At 43.4% G+C, this 22,509-nt stretch overlaps 5 protein-coding genes across 8 annotated transcripts; 1 reads left to right on the plus strand and 4 right to left on the minus strand.

Moving 5' to 3' along the window:
* The first annotated feature begins 136 nt into the window (after positions 1-136).
* Positions 137-19,383, plus strand: Corn (microtubule-binding protein cornetto). Of its 4 annotated transcripts, XM_071712015.1 has the most exons (12): positions 1,225-1,389; positions 9,791-10,114; positions 10,280-11,711; positions 11,842-11,957; positions 12,064-12,204; positions 12,285-12,382; positions 12,463-12,646; positions 12,904-13,126; positions 13,204-13,454; positions 13,534-13,745; positions 13,820-13,976; positions 19,271-19,383. In XM_071712015.1, the coding sequence occupies exons 1-12, from the start codon at positions 1,381-1,383 to the stop codon at positions 19,292-19,294; spliced, it is 3,171 nt and encodes a 1,056-aa protein (XP_071568116.1). In that variant the 5' UTR covers positions 1,225-1,380; the 3' UTR covers positions 19,295-19,383. The 4 variants fall into 4 exon arrangements, with proteins under 4 accessions (XP_071568118.1, XP_071568119.1, XP_071568116.1 ...); XM_071712017.1 differs by lacking the exons at positions 1,225-1,389; positions 19,271-19,383 and adding an exon at positions 137-279 and having other exon boundaries at positions 13,820-16,498; XM_071712018.1 differs by lacking the exons at positions 1,225-1,389; positions 19,271-19,383 and adding an exon at positions 388-494 and having other exon boundaries at positions 13,820-16,498.
* LOC139775742 (uncharacterized) lies at positions 4,747-6,647 on the minus strand. The gene has a single exon (XM_071711995.1). The coding sequence runs from the start codon at positions 6,260-6,262 to the stop codon at positions 5,432-5,434; it is 831 nt and encodes a 276-aa protein (XP_071568096.1). The 5' UTR covers positions 6,263-6,647; the 3' UTR covers positions 4,747-5,431.
* LOC139775770 (uncharacterized) lies at positions 16,259-17,371 on the minus strand. The gene is given in 2 exon segments (XM_071712037.1): positions 16,259-16,340; positions 16,500-17,371. Coding segments are annotated over 2 exon segments (576 nt in total). The 5' UTR covers positions 16,994-17,371.
* On the minus strand, positions 18,908-20,517 carry LOC139775767 (uncharacterized). The gene has a single exon (XM_071712034.1). It carries the CDS (start codon positions 20,107-20,109, stop codon positions 19,297-19,299), a length of 813 nt encoding a protein of 270 aa, XP_071568135.1. The 5' UTR covers positions 20,110-20,517; the 3' UTR covers positions 18,908-19,296.
* A 15-nt stretch (positions 20,518-20,532) lies between these two features.
* LOC139775769 (uncharacterized) lies at positions 20,533-22,285 on the minus strand. Its single transcript, XM_071712036.1, has 2 exons — positions 21,951-22,285; positions 20,533-21,455 (listed from the first exon to the last, which is right to left on the minus strand). Exons 1-2 carry the CDS (start codon positions 22,131-22,133, stop codon positions 20,943-20,945), a joined length of 696 nt encoding a protein of 231 aa, XP_071568137.1. The 5' UTR covers positions 22,134-22,285; the 3' UTR covers positions 20,533-20,942.
* Between the last annotated feature and the right edge of the window lie 224 nt (positions 22,286-22,509).

Raw genomic sequence — 22,509 nt, forward strand, 5'->3', positions numbered from 1 at the left:
TGCCTGCGACCTGCGACTCGCAATCGGCGAGGCGAGCGAAACTGTGCGAGGCGTGCGTTTAAAAAAAGAGACGGAGAACTGCGGCTGTTGACGCGCGGAACCGCTCCCGGCCCCCGCGATTGCTCCGTTTACGCCGGACGGTTTTAACGAGCGGGCAGGATATAAATGTGAGACACCTTCCCCGGTATCGACCGCGTCTTCCGGGATCTCGATATCCGTCGGTCGTCCGACCGCGCGCGGCTCCGTAATCGGGACAATCGTCACACCGGCGAGCTCGAGGTAAGCGATTAGTTTCCTTTTATCGATCACGGTTGTTTAGACCACCGCACCACGCACCTGCCCTCGGCGATCGGATCCACCCTCCCGCCGAGGCTGCGATCTCGGCTGGTGATGGTCGTGAATTCGTCGCAGGCGGTAATCCCGAGCGTCGACGACGGCGATAACGGGAAAATTTCCTCACGAAACCGACGTCTGGCCTGGAACACAAGTTATAAGTAGACATATTACGCCGAATGTGGAAAAATGTTAACGTGATACTCCGTTGTATTTACATCATCCTTGACATTCGCCTCTTAACGCATTCATCTCGCCGAGCTAATTTTATTTTTACCGATTTTCCGTTCACGCCAGATTGATTTTATATTTTATATTAAGGAGAAGAAGAATAAGATACTTAATTTATAGTATCAAATTTATAGCATTGAGTTGCATAGAGATGTGATATGTGATAATTATTTGACAGTCACTGACGACCGACGAAACATAAACAAAAGGTCTCGGTGTTATGGTGGTAAATGTGTTAACTAGGTAGACATTGCACACGTTGGGATGTCTGTATCTAAAAAAAGATGATCTCTGATATTCAGTCCTCAACTATGGATATTACGCCGTTGAGTCCTGAGGACTTCTGCTTTTAGATATGAAAGAAAAGGGAAATGAAAAGAACTTTTCTTCGCTCTGTATCGTGCAGGATCAAGTTTCATTCGTTTTTCTTAAGGAGAAAACAATTAATCAATATCACAAAATAAGTGGGAAGACATATCTAAAAAATTAATCCTTGATATTCGACTTTCAACTGTCGAGAGGACTCCTACTTTCAAATATGAAAAAAAGGGGAGACAAAAATAGCTATTCTCCACTTTGTACTTGTCGCTATATTTGTTCCACTTTTCAGCGTTAATTGTGCAAAGATAAAGTTTTATTTGTTTTTCTAGAAAAGAAAATAGTGATCAAAATTACAAAATACGTAACGGGAGTCCTGGAGACTCCGTATCCGATATGATGATTCGAGCTGTTGTGTTTATGTCGCGGAGACCGACGTCGATGCTTGAGGGTTGAAGATCTTCCTTCCTTGAGGGATAAACGTTCAGAGAAAGGATAATGGATGAGGTAATTGTCGACGCACACGGCAATACCTTCCCCGTAAGTCTGAGGAAAGTTTTTTGTAAACCGCAGGATTTTGGTCTCGACTTTCTCTTTTCTTAATTCTCGGTATGTGGCCGAGCGAATTGCTTACAGATGTTTACTTACAGATGCGCCTCCCGCTCTTTCCTTTTTTTTTTCGTCTCGGGAAATGAGAGCTTTTTCTTCAAAAAGGGGAAGACCCGTTTCGACTTTGAGCCGCAGAAGGTGTAGTTCAAAACGGACGTGTTTATAGTTATGTCACGCCATCGCGACTATGTTTACATTACAATAAAACGAATCGTTAAGTCGCGCGGCATCCACGTCGCGCAGAGACGTGGAAAAACGCGCGTTTATCCCGCCAAACAAGACTGACGGGATAAATTAAGGATAACGACTTAGATACGACCAAATCGTGTATGAATTCGCAATTACAACGAACAGATGGTCAAGCAAACATTATCATTGCGACGTAAGAATGTTCTTGGAATGAGAAAACGTGTATTTTTCGCCGATAATTATCTGCCTCTCCTATTTTTTTCTTCTAAACCTCTTCGACCGACAAAGCGGTTGCGTGCCCGTTGTTTCATCATTTCTCACTTCTGATTTACGTAAAAATTTCAGGAGTGAAAGTGGATCGAGCCTACAAATCCAATTCGCAAGATGGAATTTGAAAACAATGTCTAGAATGGGCTTCACAAATTATGGATACTCGATTCGTTCCTCCCGCCGTGCAACTTGTAGTCATTAACGCAGTTTATCCCAATCAACGCGGTCGAACATCTTCAGATGGTTACTCTCGACCGGCTCGAAGGAAAATACTGAAAGTTTGCCCACGCCGTTTTTAATCCCACCCCTCTCTCGCCACGTTACGGGGAATTAATCGTCGAACAATGGCGCTCGATTATCTCGTTATCTTCCAAACGCATCGCGCTTCTGCGAGAATGCACTTTAGCTAGAAAGCTACCAGCTTATTTATCACTCTGACGTAGAAGTCGTTCGCAAAAGCGATCGCGAGTTGCAAATGGGAGGAAAGGACTAACAATAGGTACGTGGCCAGAGGCTGCCTGGCCGTGAATCTCGTCTCGACGCGACGAGAGAGCCGCGAGCCGCGAGCTCTCGCGTTACAGTAATCGTAGTAAAAGAAAAAGGAGGGGAAAAAAAAACGCGTCCAGACACGTAGGCTGAAATTGTATCTTACTTTCGCGACCGTGCGAAGGAAACTCCGCGGCGAGTAAGCCTCGGAGGAAAGCGCGCGTGGGTGAGACTTTGCGTTTTACGGCTGTTACGGCGATGTGATCGCGGGCTTCCGCTCGCCTATTAATTCGCTAATTAGCGCAGGTCCGTACGCGGTGTCGAAGATGTTCTGCGCGATAATTAGCTCGGTCAATTAACGCGTGGCCTTAAACTTTCACGTAGTCCTGCCGCCGGTACGGCCTCCACGACACGTATACGGTAATTTAACGTAATTTAGCGTGTTTACATCTTTTCCTTTTATTACAACGATTATATATAACTGGGACTCGCGCGAGGAACCTCGATATTTTCTCCTTTTTTTTTTCTATTTCAAATCCTTTCGTTACGATGGACAACTTTCTTCGTTTAGTACAATGAAAATTTTCACTGTCGCGAATTTTTTTATTTAAATCTATCGCGGAGGAATTAAAGTAGGGCGGTTTTAACCGCAGGAAAGATCATGTTTGTTAAAATCTATTTTAATTACTGTGCCAGCGAAAAGAGCGAGTTTATCACACGGACGTTCGACATACGCTAATGTTGAAGAGGCGAGTCGCGAGCATGCAGCGAATGCAAATGCGCTGGATAAGACTCGTTCGCATAGGCGAGCCTCGTGGAATGATTTTAGCGAACACGTACGATAAATATATCCACATGGCATGGACCCCGAGGAAGAGAGAAAGAGAAAGAGAGGGAGCAGGGACTTCGGATCTCGCGGCTCCGAATCGAGTCTCCTCGGAGAGAAAGAGGGAACGGAATGTTTCTCACTTCTCTTTGCTTTCACGAGCGATGTTTTGACGATTTCTTTGACATGCTACGCGCAACAACAGCAACATTGCACACGTCGATTACCGAGAACATCGCCTCGCATTAGCATCGTTTCCTGCATTCTACAACATATCGAATTAATTTTCCCTACTTTTATTACCCGCCGACGAAAAATGTAGCTTTCTGTGCATAATCAAGACACAAAATCGAAATATTTATATTTGGAAGAATGTTAGTCTAAAAAATAGTATATTAACATTAGTATATTATTGAAAAAAGTATTTTATTCGAAGAAACCCGCGAGAGAGAGTCGAGAAATGTGAACGAGTACTTTATAGGGATATAGATATACTGAAATGGCATTGTAAATCTCAGGAAAGAAGTTCTGGTAAATCACGGGACTAATGTCTTTCCGTACCGCGATATTCGGGAATGCTGAGGATTACTGTCGTTCATAAATAGAATTATCTTCCTCGCAGTCGCCCCCATGTGTGACCGCCGTCCATTTACTGAAATATCTCGGTAACTGCTGAATCCAGTGCGCCCAGTCGCTATACAGTTTACATTGAGAGTGCCGAACAAAGTAACAATCTCTTAATTCCCAGGATTTCACACGAAAGCAACGATGAAAGACTTACGTATTGAAATTTACCTCGACGGAAAATTGGTCTGTTTCACGTCTTTTGGATTTTTTTTTTAAACTGGAACTAAATTTGAATTAATCAGTTTAAATATAAATTTTGTCATATTTCTATTGGGGATAGACGATGCGATTGGGGAGAACTTTCGTTCACGACCGATCTGAATGCGTCATTTTACACATTTGTATCTTCGGATAGAAATTTTCCAGCTATGCGCTTCATATGGTTGCCAGGAATAGTTTACGACCGATATCCTATCTATCGATCACACTGTGCTCTTAAGAAATGCCGTTGCTAGCTTTATTCGTGTCTAAATATAAATGACTCTCCGTTTAGTCTGTCATCGCTATTTCCTACATTTATTTCGTATATAAAACGCTAAGACGCGTCAATGTCTAGGTGAGCCGATTTATTACGAGTCTTATTCGTTGTTTGAATCAAATCTCTGAGATCGTTTCGGTCTGATACACTGAGAATACAAGGCAGACGGCCTTAACTTAGCACATAAACGACTTCATGCTGATAATTATTATTTAATTACTATTAATATATTAATAATTATTATTAAAGTTATTTTTTTCATTTATTAGTTAATTATTAATAATAATTAATAGATACAAATTATCGGAATGTCGATAATTGGTGTCGATCTGAAAGTTTCATCGGGTTTTGAAATCAGGAAAATAATAACTAATAACAGTTTAACAGTTTAATAATAAAATATATTTAATAATACTTTTACAATTTAATATATATAATAATTTTATTGGAATTATAGTAAATTTAAAGTTTAAATAAGTTTAAAAATTAGAATATATAATTAATAGAAAAAGTGGAAACGAAAAGACGAAAAGAGGTATTTGCGCAATAATTAATATCCATGAACAATATACATATTAGTCAGTACATAGTTAGCGTTAAATATAGTCGTTTAAAAGTCCTATTTTTCATCTTTACGTCGAATGTAGTTCACACTAATAGTCTGAAAGTCTGGGGAGACAATAGCATGGAAAATAATTATGATGAACGTAATTCTATAGAATAATGACATGGGAACTTTATAGCGTCATGTACACAGAGATATTTTTCTAAAATAATAAAGTAAAAAATATTACAAAGGCAGGAAACATAATACTCGTAAAATTAATAAAATCCAAGTAACTGTTAGTTTGTACTTTCGAGCTACAACTATAGTGTCAACTTTGTTGCGGTAGGCTTCTTAAAATTTTTCGTAAAATGAAAATCTTTTCTGGCAGTTTGTACAATTGAGAAAGAAGAACTTTCGGTGAAGTTATACGTTCAGCCAGCTGCTGATCGCTCCTGATCGTTTATTTTTCTAGGAACAGACCTTTCTACATAGCACCATCCAAGAAACTCCGGTTACGTCACTTGAGCTCGACATTCGTGGCCGAAGTTTTCGACACACTTTTCGTCACAGAACAACCGCGGGAATTAACGATCAACGTAGACTCGCCGAAGCGTTTCGTTACGCATTGACCGTCGCTTTGGATCTTCGTGATGATCTTCGTAACGGTTGGATGCCGCAAGGATTTCCGCGTTTCCTCGTTGTGCTTCCCGTGCTTCCCCTGGCACTTCTCCTTCGTATCGTTCAAGATATTGTCCAGATCCTCTTCGTTCGACGTCCTGTGGTCATCTTCGCATTTCGGTGTCTTATTAATAATCTCCTTACGTGAACACGTAAAGTTTTGCACGTAAGTTTCACTGTTCTTTTGTTCCTTCGATGACTTCTTCAGGTCAGTCTCGGGACTCGAGTCGAAGATCACCCTTCCGCCGTCTCCCACGAATTTCACCTTTCCTTTAGAGGAGTCCGGTCCGAGGAGGACCTGTCCGCCGTCGCCGGTGTACTCGATATCGCCCATGTTGCGGTTCACGCGCAGTCTGCAACCGTCACCGATGACGTGAACGCTGCCGGAATTCTCCGACAGGGCAATCCGGCAGCCGTCACCCGTGATCTCCAGCACATGCTGATTCGAGTGCATCTTAACGACGAGCCCGTCGCCGTGGAATCGCTTGATGTCGTCGTCGTCGACGTCGGCCTCGTCGGGAGAATGCTTACAATGTCTCATGGAATTGCTCTTAATCTTCCGTTCCTTCGTCTTCAAGTCCGGTTGCTTGTCGATGTGGGAGATCGTCACTGACACTTGCGGGTTGTCATCTCTCTTCGTTATTGATAGGGAACATTTCGCACGGCACATACTTGTTCCGTGGCAACTACAACAATTATCCAATCGCTGTTGCTCGTTGGATGATTTATTGTACAAGTAATGTATTAATTACTAATCTCAGGTACTGTGTTATCGAAGGGTTTCTTCTTCTTAATAAACCTCTGTTTACTTCTTTCTATCGCCACTAAAATATAAGATATATCCTGTTTTTAGAGGCGAGTACCAGAAAGAAAAAGTGCGTTCGTGCAGAGATACGAGAGAGAGAGTTATTTACGTTACGGCGAGCGGCGTGACACGACTCCGTTCCCTACGTTGCAGCCGCGTAATAACGAATGCTCGCTTCGCGTGGTGGTGGGCACATGTGACGACGGGTTCTTCACCGCACAATCGGCCCCGATTATCATTGCTTCTCGCGGGACTTCCCGCGAGACCGTTCGCAGCGGTGAACACTCCGTTCATTGATACCAGAGTCGTAACTAGGAATTACAGCGCCTTTTACGATCTGTTATCGGTTACGTGTCATTCATCTGTCACAGATAATTAGAGTACGTTGAGATTAAACAAGTTTTCCTCTTTATAATGTTATACATTTCAATATTTAATATATCTCGCAATTTATTTGAGTATTATTTCTATATGTACGAAAAGAGCTAGAATTTTTCACGAAGTTTTAAATTTTATCCTGTTTCGTGTTTAATTATATCTATTAAAAGTGAATTTAAAATTGATACTGGGGACATTGTTAAGTTAATTGTTAGCAGCTCGTAATTACGTATAAATTAGCCACGATTATCTCGTGAATTCTTAGCATCATATATATTTAAAATTAAATTTCAAATTAAAATTCCATTAAGCTAAAGTAGACTGAAAATTAAACTGTCAGATGTAATTTTAACACATAATATTTTCTGCCAATTTTCCTACTTTTATTTATTCTCATATATCAATTTATGCTCCTTACATTGTATTTTTTGTATTATATTATTTTATTTTACAATATAGATATCATCTTATATCAAGTATCTTCTCTTTTGTAAGATATGCATCATTTACTTTCTCATGCATCACTCTGAGAGCCCTGAGAGGATTTATTCTAGAATATATATAATATACATTATTCTATTCTACCCCCGAAGTCTCACTAGAAACTTAACGTCTTAATCTTAATTTTAATTGCTCGAAATTTTCAGTGAGGAAAAATTGATTTCAAATCGGCAACAAAGTATTTGTGACAATTTGTTAATTAAAAAGACATCCTACATAGTTGAATGTGCATGCCGTTTCTCTTACACCGGAAATATGCAAAGAGATGCAAATATTGCAATGTGACGAAAAAAGATCTTTGGAATTAAAAAGGATCGTATTTGCCAAAGCCTAGTTACGACTCTGTTTGCCTTATCTTTTCTTCTCTCTCTAATTCGGCACGCCGTTCTCTCGCCGTCATTCATCACGGCCGAGCGAAGGACAAAACGGTTCGCCGACTCGAAGCGTCTGAAAAGGGGCTTTACAACAGCTTAATATAATCGTAACGTCATCTTTAGGCTTTCAAGGTGTCAGGGATTAATCCTTGCAAATCCTGCTTAGCTTTTACAGTTTTCTTTATTGATATCTCGAAATATAGTACATATAAATTATATTTCTTTAAAATGTCTTTCTAATTACATGCAGAATGCCTCTGCATTGTACCTTTTAATGATAAAAATTGTTAGAGGATATAACATAGCTATATTCCTTGGAAAAATATGAGCATCGAAACATTTTGTTAATATTTTCATTTCATCGAAGAGGCTGGTGTCCGTTGAAAATAAATATTTCCCCTGAAATATTATAATTCCTCGAAAGAAAGAAAGAGTGATACAAATATTTTCGGGACACTGCGGATGTATGTGTACTGCGGATTTCACTATGCAATCGAGGAGAAATGCCAAAATATGCATATAAGATTAAAACAGAAAGTGTTACTTGGAGCGAATATGGAATGCACCTTTCCCCAGCAAGAGTTTTAACAATGGTATACCTTGTAACAATAATAGGCCGAAAATTAATCATCTATTGATACTTATCTTATTGGACTGAACACTTCAAGGTATAAAGAGAATAAGAGATAACTTCTTCCTACACTTTACTATATTTATCGGATTCCTAGATTTGTTTTATTACTATATGCTATAGAAGAGAAATAACTCTTCTTTCTTAATCGTTTAGGATCGAATCAAATCCTATTCTCTTCTTTAAAAAATTATAGTTAAATTCTCCGTTTCTTTAATGTTCTTTTTCTGTTTTCGCAGAATTTTGTAAATTCTAATTGTGCTAATGGCTGGTATACTTGGCATTGATATCAACATGTATCTTATCTCGCGACGTCCCACTCAACATTCCTGGCACAGTCCGCTCTCACTGTCATTCGGTCACACGATTTCTCGTAAATCGCGATTCACGAGTGAATTGCACTACGTCGTTCGATAAATCGGGGGAGTAATTTAGTGACTCATTGTATAGTAGTACGACAAAATATCTGTGCGAACAATCTACGAGGTATCAGCTGTGCTCGTTAGATATGCGCTTAGAGGGAATCACCTAATTCCTCCTCGCGTTATCCGCTATTTTATATCTGCATAACACTGGCCTCTATCAGTCCAGAGTACGTCGATCAAGAGACGAGAGATAAACTGATAACAGAGAGCTCAAAGGGTTAGCCTTGATTGATCTTTCGCGAAAAATAATAAATGTATTTTTCCGTTCCAGCGTGAATCATTCAAAATGCAAATTAGAATTTATTTGTTATAAATTATCTGCAAATTGTCAATTTTACGAGTCTACGAATTAATAAATCGTGAAACGTAAGTAAAGTTTGCGAAGAGAATCCCTCTTTCTTTCTTTCTCCCTGTTAAAAATTAAATGATTAACAATATAATATGCTGTGTAAATTGATAAGAATCAAATGTTTTACTTAGTTTTTATTATTCTCTACTAAATAGTTCATCACTGAGCTGTTCCCTAATCCGGCACGCGCGAATCGGAAAAATCGTGTCCAGACCATCCGAAATGATTTCCTTTGCATGAGTCGTGTGTACCATTCGACTAATTCAATATCACCGTGATTGGAATGCTATAACTTGATTTTGAAACGAAATAGCTTTATCGATTTGGCGCTGTGCGAGCTAATTGCTCCTGTCTGCATCCGCTACTGTCCGTATTGGATGGATTCTTTTAGCCTTGGATTCGAAAAATTCTTGTAACATGACCAATTCCGTGTTCAACAATCAGCTATCTAATTTTAGAGGATTAGTATGTTTGTTACATCGTCTCACTGTACAATCTTCAAAAAGCTTCATTTTGCATTGGTTTCTGCAAGCTCGTAATCAGAATGCTAGCCAAAAGACTGGCTCTTCCTAATTAAATTAAATTTATGAGCCTCAAAAATATATCTACCTAACTGTTATCTTAACGTTCAAACGTATTTATAGATATGTATGACTTTATATATAAATTAGAACATATTAATATTATATTTAATTATTTTTGTACTCATTCGTTCTTCTCTGCGATATTTTTCAGTGGCAAGATGATAAGAACGAAATGAGCGATTTACTCGATACCGTAATAATGGAGACCTCGTACCCCGAGCCTGAAAATTGTCTGAAGGTATCCTCGCCGATGAACGTGGCGCGGCAGGACTCGGGCGTACCGGAGGATCTCGCTTCGCCTCTCAATGGAGAGGAGGATCCGGACCTCACTATGAACAGCGAGTGCAATATCACCGTCATTCACATCACCGAGTCGCAGAACAGCAAGGCAAACGACAAGACGCTAGCTGAGAATAAGGACAGCAAGGACGGCAGCGACAGCGGCGTCGAGGGTTGCGCGACAGAAGTTCCAAGAGTGAGTTTCAGTGTATAAAGTTTTATTCACAGATAAGATTTTAGTATTTTCTTAAGATAAAAACTCTTTTACATGCTTTCAATATGTAAAACCAAGAATGTCCAGACACTAATGATAGTAGATCTATAAATTATAGATACTTATTTAGATCACATATTCTTGCAGGTACGCAGTAGAAATAGCGTCGACTACACGAGCAGTTGTGGCGGCCTGGACGAGGCCTCTTGCGACTCCAGCCTCGTCAGTTGTTGCTCGGTGTACGAGGACGCGTGCGGATCCACGTTGCCAGACGATGTGCGACTGGGTGCTACCGGCGGCGAGGGCACCAGCGAGGGCGGTAGCGAGAGCTCGTCCATCGCCGGCAGCGTGTCCGTGCGAACGAGCCGTATGAACGTGAAGAGGACCACGACGGCGTCCAGCGCGGCCAAGAAGAAGATCACGAGCGGTACCGAGTCGCAGAAGAGCGCTCGCGCGAAACCAACGAGCGCGACCTCGAGCACGAGCTTAGGCTCGACGACGCCGCGGTCTAAGTCGCGAACAGCAACGCCCAGAAATATAATGACCAAGATTCAAGGTGCGAGCAGAGAACGGGACCATCGACCACGATCGAGGGAGAAATTGAATCGGGAGCCGAGCTCCTCTCTCGTTGCAGACACCAAGACGCCTGTTGGTAGTCGTGGTACGGCGACGTATGGCTGTCGGTCCAGCAGCAGCGCAGTATCCAATTTATCCACTCCCACTGCGGCTTCGATCGCGAGGACGAGGACGAGAGTGCTGCCGGACTCACTGCCGTCTGCACTGACCACGGAGATCAACAAGGATCTTGCGCAGCGTGGCGGGAGAATTGTCAGGAACGATTCATCGAGATCGAGGACCGGGTCCAGCACGCGAGGGGCGCGCACGCCGGCGTCCACGCCGTCTGAGGAAACGAGAGTGAAGATACCGTCCTTGTCAGCTTCTCGCGTTCTCTGCGCGAAGAGTACTGTCTCACGTGCTGATAATAAATCCGCTGGCCAAGATAACAAGGCGCTCGATACGTATGCAACGTTGCCGCGTAGGAACAGAAATAAACTGACGATCTCGAAAGCCGCAGAGAAGACGGACAAGACGACCAGAAGTCGATCTGGAAGTCGAGACGTTAGCCTCAGCCGAACCATTGAGAAGAAGAGCGTTATTGGGAGGGATTCGTCTTCCGTTCACAAGAGTCTGCCGCCGTATCCCAGACAGAGAACCGAAAAAACTCGTATATATCACGAGACCAGCGCACAGACTGGCTTGACCGGGCAGGACATCGAGAACGCGATGTCCGGACAACCGAGCGCCATCGCTGGGCCCGAGGTAGTCGAGAGACTGCACAAGGGTTGCCAAACGGAACACGCGTGGGACAACGTACAGACCTTGCAGGATAACTTGAGAAGCTTGAATGAGGAAAGCAGCAGTCTGCGGGAAGAGAACGAGAGATTGAAACTCGAGTTGGCCGAGGCGAATCGTCTTCTGGAAGAGGAACGGGCCGATCACGCGTTTGCGCGTAAGGAACTCGATAGAAACGCGCAACGGGTACTGGCTATGCTAGGAACGCCGCAATCAGAACATGCAGGTAATTCAATAGTACAAAAACAAACGAGATAATATAATGCAAAATTATTTTATATTACTTTTGTATCTGCGTAATTTGCAAAAGTAAAATTTGTAGAAAATAAAATGTTATCGATGAAATTTTCTTTCAGAGGGCAGCGACAGCTTCCTCGAGCTCGAAAGTCATATACAATCTTCGGGACAAGTTGTCGCTAATCAACAAGTTGAAATAGCTGATCTGCAATCGCTCTGTCGTATGTTAAGCAGGGTAAGAAAATCATATCTACAGCAGTTTCTATTATAATACAAAAATTATTCCTGTAATTTTTCCTGTCAAGGAAATATCTTTTTATAATTTTATATTTTTGTTGAAGGATTTGGACAAAAGTGTAGCTGCGCAGAAAGCCTTGCTACAACAGCAACAAGAATTGGAAGCCGAATCAGCCGAGATGCAAGATTTTCTCCAAGAGGAGAAAGCCACATTGGCAGAGGCGCTCAAAGATGCCGAATTGGAGGTGCGTAGTCTTCTAAGTTCCCTTCTTGAAGTATGTACGACGTATGTACCATTTATTTCATATTCGTTTGTCTTTTGTAGGTCAAGAAAAAAAGCGAAGCCTTAACTCAAAGAGAGACGGAATTAGAGAGACAAATGGAGGAGTGTAAACATTTAGTGCGAATTAGCGAACAAAGAAGGTACGTGCCTCACGAAAACTTGACAATATTTCTCCTAAACATTATAAATTATATTTCAACAATTGATTATCCGTTTTTAGGCAAGAGAATTTATCAATGAGTCTAAAGTTGAATGCCGTTGAACGGAGAAGTAGGGAACTTTTACTCACTCAAGGCGCTGCTATGTCCGGAGCTGCTGTAGCTCTTTCCGGACTTAGCACCAGATTGGAAGGATTGATAGATCAATTAATTGCTTCTTATAACATCTCGGTAAAAGATCTTGAAGTAAGTATAATTATGAAAGTTCTCTTTTGCGTACAAAGTGGTTTATATTCTTAGAATAGCTATTTTGAACAGTTATAACATGCTACCTTTTATAAATAAATATAATAGACAATAACGATCCATAATAGATGGAGAATTAATATTCTATTGTTACTATTTTTCTGTGCTAACTTCCCTTCTAAATTTAATAATTAAAAATTTATTTCTTTGATTATTGTTAGACAGTTTAAATGCATTGTAATTCTTTCCCCATAAAGGATGTTATATATCATAACGAAGCGTACAGTAGAAGTAACAGTAGCGTGGAGTCTAGTCCGGTTAGCTCTAAGCAGAGTTTAAAAGAACGCACGCCGAGCCCGAAGAGTGGATCCTTCGTTTCCGCGGTGATCAGCGCAATTCGGAACGCCGCGACGCATCCCTTCGCGGCTAGAAACATCGATAAAAAATCCAGCCTGGACTCGTCTAAACAGATTTACAAAGGTAATTGAATACGAATGAGATGCTACAATAAGGATATTACATTCAGATCCATTAAAACCATAATTTTTATTTTCTAGAACTAAGTATGGAATCGTCGTCCGACTTGCTCGATTTTGAAACCGAGCCATGTTTGATGATGGAAAGCGTCCTGGAAGACGTACCTTTGCCGGACACATACTCGCATAACATGATATCGAGCAGCGATTCTCTACGCAGAGCACTGAGTTTCTCCGAAACGTCGGACGAGCATAATCTAAGGAAGACAAAGTACGGCGACGAATGTACAAGTCTCACGAATCTCACCCAGGCGATCCTGCATCGTCGTAAGGCAAGTATCTGAGATAAATCAAACTCGTAACCTATTAGAAATATAAAATAATCATAATTAATCGTATTAAAATTTGCAGGTGGAGGACGAGGGTGACGACGATTGCGATTCCGTGAGCGAATCTGACACCGGGACCAATGACGGTCCTGTACCTTTGACGGATTACTGTCCATCTGTGGATCTCGTCGATCAAGTGATCGAGGTGGACAATCTCGTTACTAAACTTCTCAAAGTGCTACGAATCATACAGCTTGACAACGATACGTGTATACAGGAATTGAAAGAAGAGAAGTGAGTTTAATAAATCAGATCGAATCATAACGATTAAACCTCCAATTATTAATTCGGAACGTCATTATTTGCAGGTCTAACTTGGAGATAAAATTAGAAGCCACTGTAACGGAATTGAACGAGCTTCGCAAGATCATCGATAATCTTCATCAATCACCGGAAGAAGTCCTGAACAACGTGCCGGATCGACGACGTAGCGTTGTGGAGAATTGCCGGATTTTGCTTAAAGAGGTAATAGCCGGCGATGTCGCCGATACATTTTTATAGTGTGCTTCTTTCACGCTACTGCCATATCTCTGACATAAATTATTGACTTTCCTGAAAGAGATGTCAAATGGTATAATTCCTCTGTAGGCGGGTAAGGAGGAATTAAAATTTGAGGCCGTACTTGCTAGTAATAGCAGTCCCGGTGAGATAAACTGAGGATCTCGATGCGATCGAGGCGACTTCCGCTTAATATTTTAAAATATCTTATTAATTTCGTATATATATATATATTCTTCCTAATTATTATAAATTATTTTAATTCTTAAGAAAAATGTGTCAATTTTGAAAGTCTGAATTATTATATTGAACATCGACGAACATTTTATTGTAAAAGTGGGATTTCTAATTTCGACGTGAATGGATTTTTGAAAGAGTTTAGACAGCATATAAATTTGAATTACATATATTTTTCCTTTTATCGCAACGTATTTCTGTGCGCTTTGTAATGTTAATTCCAGGCTGAATTTAATATTGTACATGTGTATATTAATACGATGTTGTATATGTCGAAATTGCGAAGAATAATTGAATCAAATTTGAACAAATACGGGCTCGTCGCTGTTTTTAAAATAATTGTATAAAAGATGGTTATTTAAAGAATAAATGATTCTGGTTAAAATTACAACCAACTATGGCTAATTACATAAGCGTATAAAGGGATATTTAATTTAGCTGATTTTGCATTGTATTTTTTTTCACCAGCATTTGGTAAAATATATTCATGAATAATGAATAATGATTTTAAATATATATTTGTAAATGTATTAGCGTATATAAAATATATGTTTTATACGTCTAAATTATATTTATGTCAAAATATATATTCAACATATATTTGAATACGTGTAATACGTGTGAACGTTGTGTAATACGCTAGTACACTTTTTTGTGAAAATACAAAATTATAAATCGTTACTCGTTATTTGCGAATATATTATATCCAGTACTGATTCCCACCGAGTTGATCGTAGTTGATCGTAGAATTTTATATTCAATGCGTACAATAATTCTTCCCTGTGTGAAATTATTAGGTTCATAACAAAGGCTTTTTCAATTGAGATAACAGGGTAGAGTATCCTACATTTAAGATAATAGCATGTAATGGAAAATACAACAGTGCAAGGCACTATCATATAAAATGAAGGAATAGAATTTGGGTACCTTTTATCGTGTCTTCGATCCTGCAACACTCACATTACCGTAATCATTGTGCAACATCCAAGGAGATAGATGATGAAATATTTTATGGCAAATCGTAGATATAAAAATGCTTAAAAAGCTTCTTAACGAGGACTAGAAAAAAACATTTATGCGATTATTTGTGTGCGTGTGTGTGTGTGTGCATAATTTATTTCTCTTTTTTATCTAAGAATGTATATACGTTAATACCCATAAGATTTGTTTATGATAAGTCTCAAAGACTTGTTGCTCAGTGAAATCAAAGTTGAGATTTATTGTAAACATTTAGACGAGGTTTCTTCTATCAAAATGGAGCTTTGCTTTAGGCACAACTTTAAGCATAGGAAACATTGTGATGATACACCAAACAACAACACACATATGTATTTTAATGTTTAATCAAATAAATTTTCATATCTCGAGAGACACAGATGCATATAATTATATTATGTATACATAACTTTACGAAGCAGATTATATCACGTCAGTGCACGTGGAAAATTCGCAGCTAACATTTACGATTGTTTTATAAGCAAATGAATATATTGTATACTGTAACGCTAAATCAAAATGAAATTATAGCTAAGGCGAATGTTGCATTTAGCTCGTTTAACATGTAAATACATATGTGGATACACAATCGCCCGTTACATTGTACGGATAAGGTCAATGAAATCGTGACTTTTGCAATTTTATGTATTTTAAAAGCCATCTTTTAAGTTACAGAGAGAAATGAGCTTGCCGGATAACGCTAATATCGATCGGCACGTCCCTTTATTGATACTAGACACCATATAAATGCGTGGTACGACATCGAGTCGATCGTCGATCATACATCGTTATATTCTACGAGTACTCGTCCATCATCCCTGTAGATGCAGATATCCTATCCCTGTGGAGAGAGCATGGTTCTTTTTAAATATCTTATTTTAAATAGTTATTATAGTCTTGAAACGCGCAGAATGTACGCCCGCTGTATTGAAAGGGAAGGAAAATACCGTTTTCTTAATATATGCTGTAGGCGGAACACTTATATGTATTGGAATTGCAAGCGTCGGGGAGTCATTTTAATGCACGCTCGTGCCTCGCACATGACGTATGCCACGTATCAAGGGCGCCAAGAAATTCGCCAACCGTACAGCTGGTTGTCTGGAACATAAGATGGTCACGTCGAGAAAAAGTGTACACTGTATTATTTTTATAATTAAAAAATTAAAAATTACGCGTGACACCAATTGCAATATGATTACAATTTAAGATATTGATATAATTATAATTAATGCCAATAAAATTAATTATCAGGGCAACGACGAGTAGATGGATTCTTACTTGTGTATTGTCTTCGAGACCGCCAGATCGGTTTTGTTATGGATACCATCAACGGCGGGTTTGTCCGGTTCGCCGATGGGCTGAATCGGGGATGTACCCTGACTGGAAATGGAGAAATTAGTCTCCAAAGTGCCAGGGGTACCGGCGGCACCAGCGGCACCGGCCAGGAGCAGGGCCTCGACCGGTGCCAATACGACGACAAAACCGTCCACGTGGATGCGATAATTCTCCGAACCGTTCTGCCGCTGGTCGTAGTAATCGGTGGTATCGGGATACCTGGACGTCGGCGCGGCCGTGGTTACATCTATCTCCTGCGGTACCACCGAGGTGGCCTCGGTCTCGGTCTTGATCTCAGACTCGATCTTGGACTTGGACTCGGTCGGCTTGTCGGCGACGGGTAAACACCGAACGCTCGCGCCGAAGAACGCGACGATTAGCACAGTCTTGAATACGCGCATGTTGATTGATAACATTGATGAGCGGCTACTCGTCGAGTTGCCTTCCACTCGACACACTTCGGTCTGTCTTCTATTCGTAAAGTCTGTCCTCGACTCGAGTCCGATTCCTAATTATGGCTTTCTACTCGATTTCGATTCGAAGCCGGTGACCTCGGGAACTGCGGGATGCTTCCTGTTCGGCTCTCCGGTCGTGAATTTGCCGAGTTATTTCCTACTCGGCGGGCGTGAACGACGGACCGACCACTTTTTTGCGGCTCTTAAACGAGACGACGCGGAAACGCGATTGGGCCAGGACCGGTGACCGGTGCCGCGAGGATGCGACGAAAGCGGACGGAACGACGTTGGAGAACGTGGGACGTGGTCTGGACAACACGGAGGATGCTCGAGGTGTGATGACCGGGCGATGTCTCGTAACAGAGGACGATCCCGATCCCCACCTGGGCGATCCGAACCTGAGCCTTCCTTCGGCTCGGTTCTAGAGACGGATCCCCGGAAAAGTTCAAGAACCTCGGCGTGCCGACGGCAACCTGCCGCTAACGGCACATATATCGTCACGGCACTGTTGATACGCCGTAAAATTCTCGTAATTTATGCGAAGATCGCCAGGAGAGATTCGCTCGAACTTGATATTAAATCTGAAAAATACCCTTCCCTCCTCGCAATTTTACCGGCCAACTCTCGTAAAGGTAAAGTCGACGATATACTCAAGAAGATATATGATTTTACATTTAAAAAGATGTATGCTTTTCCTTGAGAACGAGTTGCCGAGATAAAGATACTTATATATTTTCATAATTTCTCAGTTCCAAAGTCAAATTTTGAACGTAACAAAATTTTAAATTGAAAATCGAAAGGTCTACTTGTCAGACAGATAACAAGTCTTATCATTTTTTATTTTCAGTCGCTCATAACTTCAAGAATCATTCATCTTGCGGCTAATTGCGTTTTTCCCCATTTGGTCTCCAGCTGAGAGGAGATGCGCGACGCTGGAAACGATGCGTGGAACATTCCTCGAGCGTTCTCTCCTCATTACATTCGGATTGCAAGCGAAACCGCCGTCAAAGGAGAGGAACACGATAGTATTAATAGCATTAACGATATTCGAGGATGGAGACACGGTGGGACTGGCCGAAGACCGACTCCTCTGCTCCTCGTCAACGACGTGTCAATCGCGCGTTGAATGTCCCTCTCGGCGGTAACCAGTTTTATTCGAAGGAAAAGGGGGAGCAAGAAGGGGGAAAGCCGCGATGATGCCAAAGACAGAGCGTAATAGTTATCGCACGCGGTGCCGCAGGTATACACACACGTGTACGTAGGTGTGCCGCACAATCTATAGTCACCAATCTCTGTAAAGGGCAATGTCCTATCGTGGCCGTACTGGCCGTTCGCGGCGAGTTCATTTCCCCGATCTACCGTCTCGCGGCTTGGCGCCTATTACCGTAACCTTGCCCTTGCTCTCTCTCTCTCTCTCTCTCTTTTCCTCTCGCTCGCGCTTCCGCCTTGCGATGGGAACCGAATCAACGCCATCGCAGAATCGCCGCCGGTCTTTGGGGAACGACCTTCGCTCTCCGAAAATTCCCGGGGGCCGGCGGGTACCGCGCGCCTTATATGGCTGGTCTCCGTTCTCGATTGGCGAGATCACGTTTTACGGGATTCTCAGGGTAAGGATTCTAATTCCCGCGACATGCGCTATTTATATACCGCGACAAGATATAAGAATAAGAAAAGCAGAGGATACGGAGAGACGAGAAAATACTACCAGCAATCTCTGTACACTTCTGATTTTTCCAAGAGCTTATTGATTTAGAAGAGAAAGCCAAAATTAAATTAGAATTAAATTAAAAAATTAAATTAGAATTTATAGAAGATTAGATTTCTCAATGAAATATTCTTTCGTGATTTTCGCTTATATTGAAATATACGTTCATGTTGTTGTTGTTGCTTAAGTATTTTATTGATCAAGTAGCTTAATAGATACATACAGTGTAAATCTTCACACATGTACAGTTTATATAAAACGATAATCATCTCGCATTCAGCGCGTTTTAACTGCTAAATTAATCAAATAATTCGCTAACTCCTCTCGTTACATCTCGTATGGCTCTTGCACTAATAATAAGCAAAGGAAAATGAGCTTTTCGATCGGCAGACGTAATAAATCTGACGAAAGATTTATATGCTAAATAAAAAATAAAATATCGCAGCTTAAGCACGTTGAAAGCCCCGCGTAACAAATATCGCACAGCGGGAGATAATTGCATGATAATAACTAGTACATTTTTCATGTTTAAGAACTACAGCCATGGGGGAGCTTAAAGCTAAAGGAGAGAACGAGCCGACTCGTCGAACTGGCAGACGCCGGTGGATGAGTCGCGACGCCTTCCTGGACCGCAGTTCTCGACGCCGTCGCCAATCAGCACCAGTTCGTCCTGCTGCTTCTCCCCGGCGAACGAAGACACGTCGTTCTTGTCGGCGCTCGACGAAGGCAGCGCGACGTCCTCCTCTTCCCCTCTTCCAGGCAGCTGCTTCTTCAACGACGTTCCCGGTCGTCCCGACTCGACGTCAGGATTCCAAACGTTGCCGACGATGTTCCGAGCCCGACCGCCGTTTCCCGCCTTGGGCCCGGGCGGCTTCCTCGCGTTCGCGAAATATCCCGGATTGGCCGGCACCTCGCGGCTCTTCGGGAAATCGAAGTTCTTCACATTTCTCGCGGCTCTCTCGGCTCCTTCAGCCTGCCGGTCGCCGACGGGGGTCGGTCGCTGATCCAAGACGTTCAACGCTCCGGCATCTCCTCCTTCCGCTTTTCGCACCGAGCTCTCCTTGTCCGGACGATTTTCATTTATCTGTATTACTTCCACGGAATAGGGCTCCTCTTGGCGAACCGCCTCGTCGGATTTGATTGATCCTTGCTGCTTCGAGCGGGATATCACCTGCTCGAGAGTCTCCAGTGCCAGGTCGCTGAGGTGGTCGTTGGCAGTATCGTTGGGGATGGCCGCGACGATGAGGAAGTTCTCCAGCTTAGCGTGCACGTTGAACTCGCCGTCCTGCCGTTGGTCGTACCTCGTCGGTGCGGCGCGAACCTCGGCGAGCGCGAAAAACGCCGCGCCGAGGAAAAATAGCATCCGGACCATCGCTATTCTCTCGTGGTGTGGTACGTACACGTTAGGTGCACGTGCTGCGTCGTGATGCCTGGTACGTGAGAGCGTGACGGGAGGTGCGCGACGCTCTGCTCGACCTCGCGGTACAATGCTCTTCGGGCTCAACGCGAGCGAAACGAGCGAGGTCCTTTCCGCAACTGGCGACGACCGCGCGAGCAGCGGGCCCGCCGCACTTGTTGGACCGTTGCACGAACCGGTACACCCGGAATCTGTGTGATAGGGGGATCCATCTCGCCGCAGGATTATGGAAACACGTCGATTGGCGTGGGAACGATCGGCCCGTACATCAACGTCGTCACGGACGGGAGCGACATACAGATGATTTTGTATCGCGAATCTCAACGGCGCAGCTAATTGCGAGTTACAGACAAACGTTCGAGCGGAAACCCAAGCGTGACGATCAAAAGGAGTCAAGAGTTAAAATGAGAACAGAGGAAACATTGCAAACTTTTGCGAGATTTTTATAAGAATGTATGCGTTTCCTCTCGTATGAGTATATTTTAATAATGTATTACATTTTTTTTAGGAAAGTTCTTCCGACGTTCGCCAGGGTCAAAAGTTCGCTGTAGAGGACTGTGGGATAAAAGGAAGCGCACCGAAAGCTAGAAGATAATCATCGCGTTGCGAAAGGTGCCAATTGTGGGATTCGTTTCACCGTTGCGAAGGCGTAAACTCGATGCATATATGGCACATCTCCAAAGGACATTTATTTCTAAATCTACTCCCAGCTCGCATCCGCCCGAATCTGGTCGACCAAGGGAGGACCGATCGATCGGGGTGGGGCATCCCGATCGTCGCGGTTTTACTCACGGCAACAGGCGAGTCAGCCACGGCCGACTCGCTCGTCGACAGCGTCCGTTGCCGTTCGGGACGTATCCAGATTTGCAGCGCTTCTGCGAGCGCAGGGCGTGTACGGCTTTCACCGTGATCGAAGGAGCCGTCCCGACCCCATCCTCCTCCTCCTCCTCGCTCGGCTGACCCTTATCGTTGTCGTTGTCCGCATTCGGCGTCGGGCTCGCGGTACCATTCGACCGATCAGCGTTCGGGATCCCCTCGTCCTTGGAGGGCGTCGTATCGCTCGCGGTACCATTCGACGGATCAGCATCCGGCGGGGCTTCTTCGTCCTTGGATGGCGTTGCGTCGCTCGCGGACGGGCTTGTATCACCGGCGGACGCCGAGACGGTCGAGTTTTGCGACGGGATCGGCTCGGAAACCTGCATGATATCGTTTTTCTCCGTGGTCGACGTCGCGGGGCTCGTGGTGGACCCGTTGCCCGGCTTGAGGGTAAAGTCGGCGTAATCGTAGAAGTAATCGTAGTCCTGCGAAGGCAACACGACGTCGACGGTGAATATTCGTCGACGAATATCGACAATTATATCAGCGGTACTCAAAACAATCCTATTTGTTCAGCGTGAAGCGCGAGATACATAGTTTGTAAAATGCATTTCTAAATATGAAGTATCTAAGATGGACTTTGTAAATTGCAGGCTCGCTTCGATCTTGCGTCAAACTCATCGCGTACATGTAAAACCGATGCAAGGCAGTTACGAAAGCCTGAAGAAGAGCCAGAGGACTGTTCCTTCAACCGCGAGTTGAAGTAGCCCAGCAAGATCAAAAGGTATATCATAGTAAAATTCACTTTGTACGCTAATCTTCGCAAATCTTCCCCGGTGAGGAAAGAAGTACAAAATAATTTGAAAAAAAAGAAGAGACAAGAATAGAAAAGAGCGCGTTCCAACGCAGGCGGAGGAAAAGGAGGAGACTAAAAAAAGAGGACCACGCGCTCTCGCGTCCTGCTATGCGAAAGGATTTACCGTGTAGTCGTCGAGGAGCTCGGAGTTGAGTAGCGCGACCACCTGCACATCCTTCAGCTCGATCTGCACGTTCAGGTCGCCGGTCTGCCGCTGATCGTAGACCGCCTTGGCAGGCGCGGGGGGCCTCGCGACGGCGACGCGACAGGCCGCGATAACGAGGAGGAGGCCGCGTAGGGCGAGCATGATCGTCGGGCTGCGGCTGCGATCGTTCCTGACGTGGCGAGGACTGAAAAATGGATGGGACGGCGCGGCGGACGGCCCCGGGCCCCGGGCCCCCGACCTGATGGCCTCCGGCGGGAACCTGCCGACGCGTCCGGGGCGGCCGGTTCGCCGTCCCGCTCCCGGAACGCCGTTTCGGTTCGCGCGTATAAAACCGGTATACCCACCGCCGCCGCGGATGTGTCTATCTGTCACCGCCCGGCACCTGGCCGCGCCGGCGGGTACGATGTCCGGCCGTTGCCCTCTCGCCGCTACGCGTTCTACCTTGACAGCCGGCCTTCGGAACGCCGCATAACATCGCGTATGCACTTACACGCAATCGGATCGGCCGCTCCGCGGT

Source organism: Temnothorax nylanderi, unplaced genomic scaffold (assembly GCF_030848795.1).
Source record: "Temnothorax nylanderi isolate EJ_2023f unplaced genomic scaffold, tnyl_v1.0 TNYL_tig0104_pilon, whole genome shotgun sequence".
In the NCBI taxonomy this organism is placed as follows: Eukaryota; Metazoa; Arthropoda; class Insecta; order Hymenoptera; family Formicidae; genus Temnothorax; species Temnothorax nylanderi.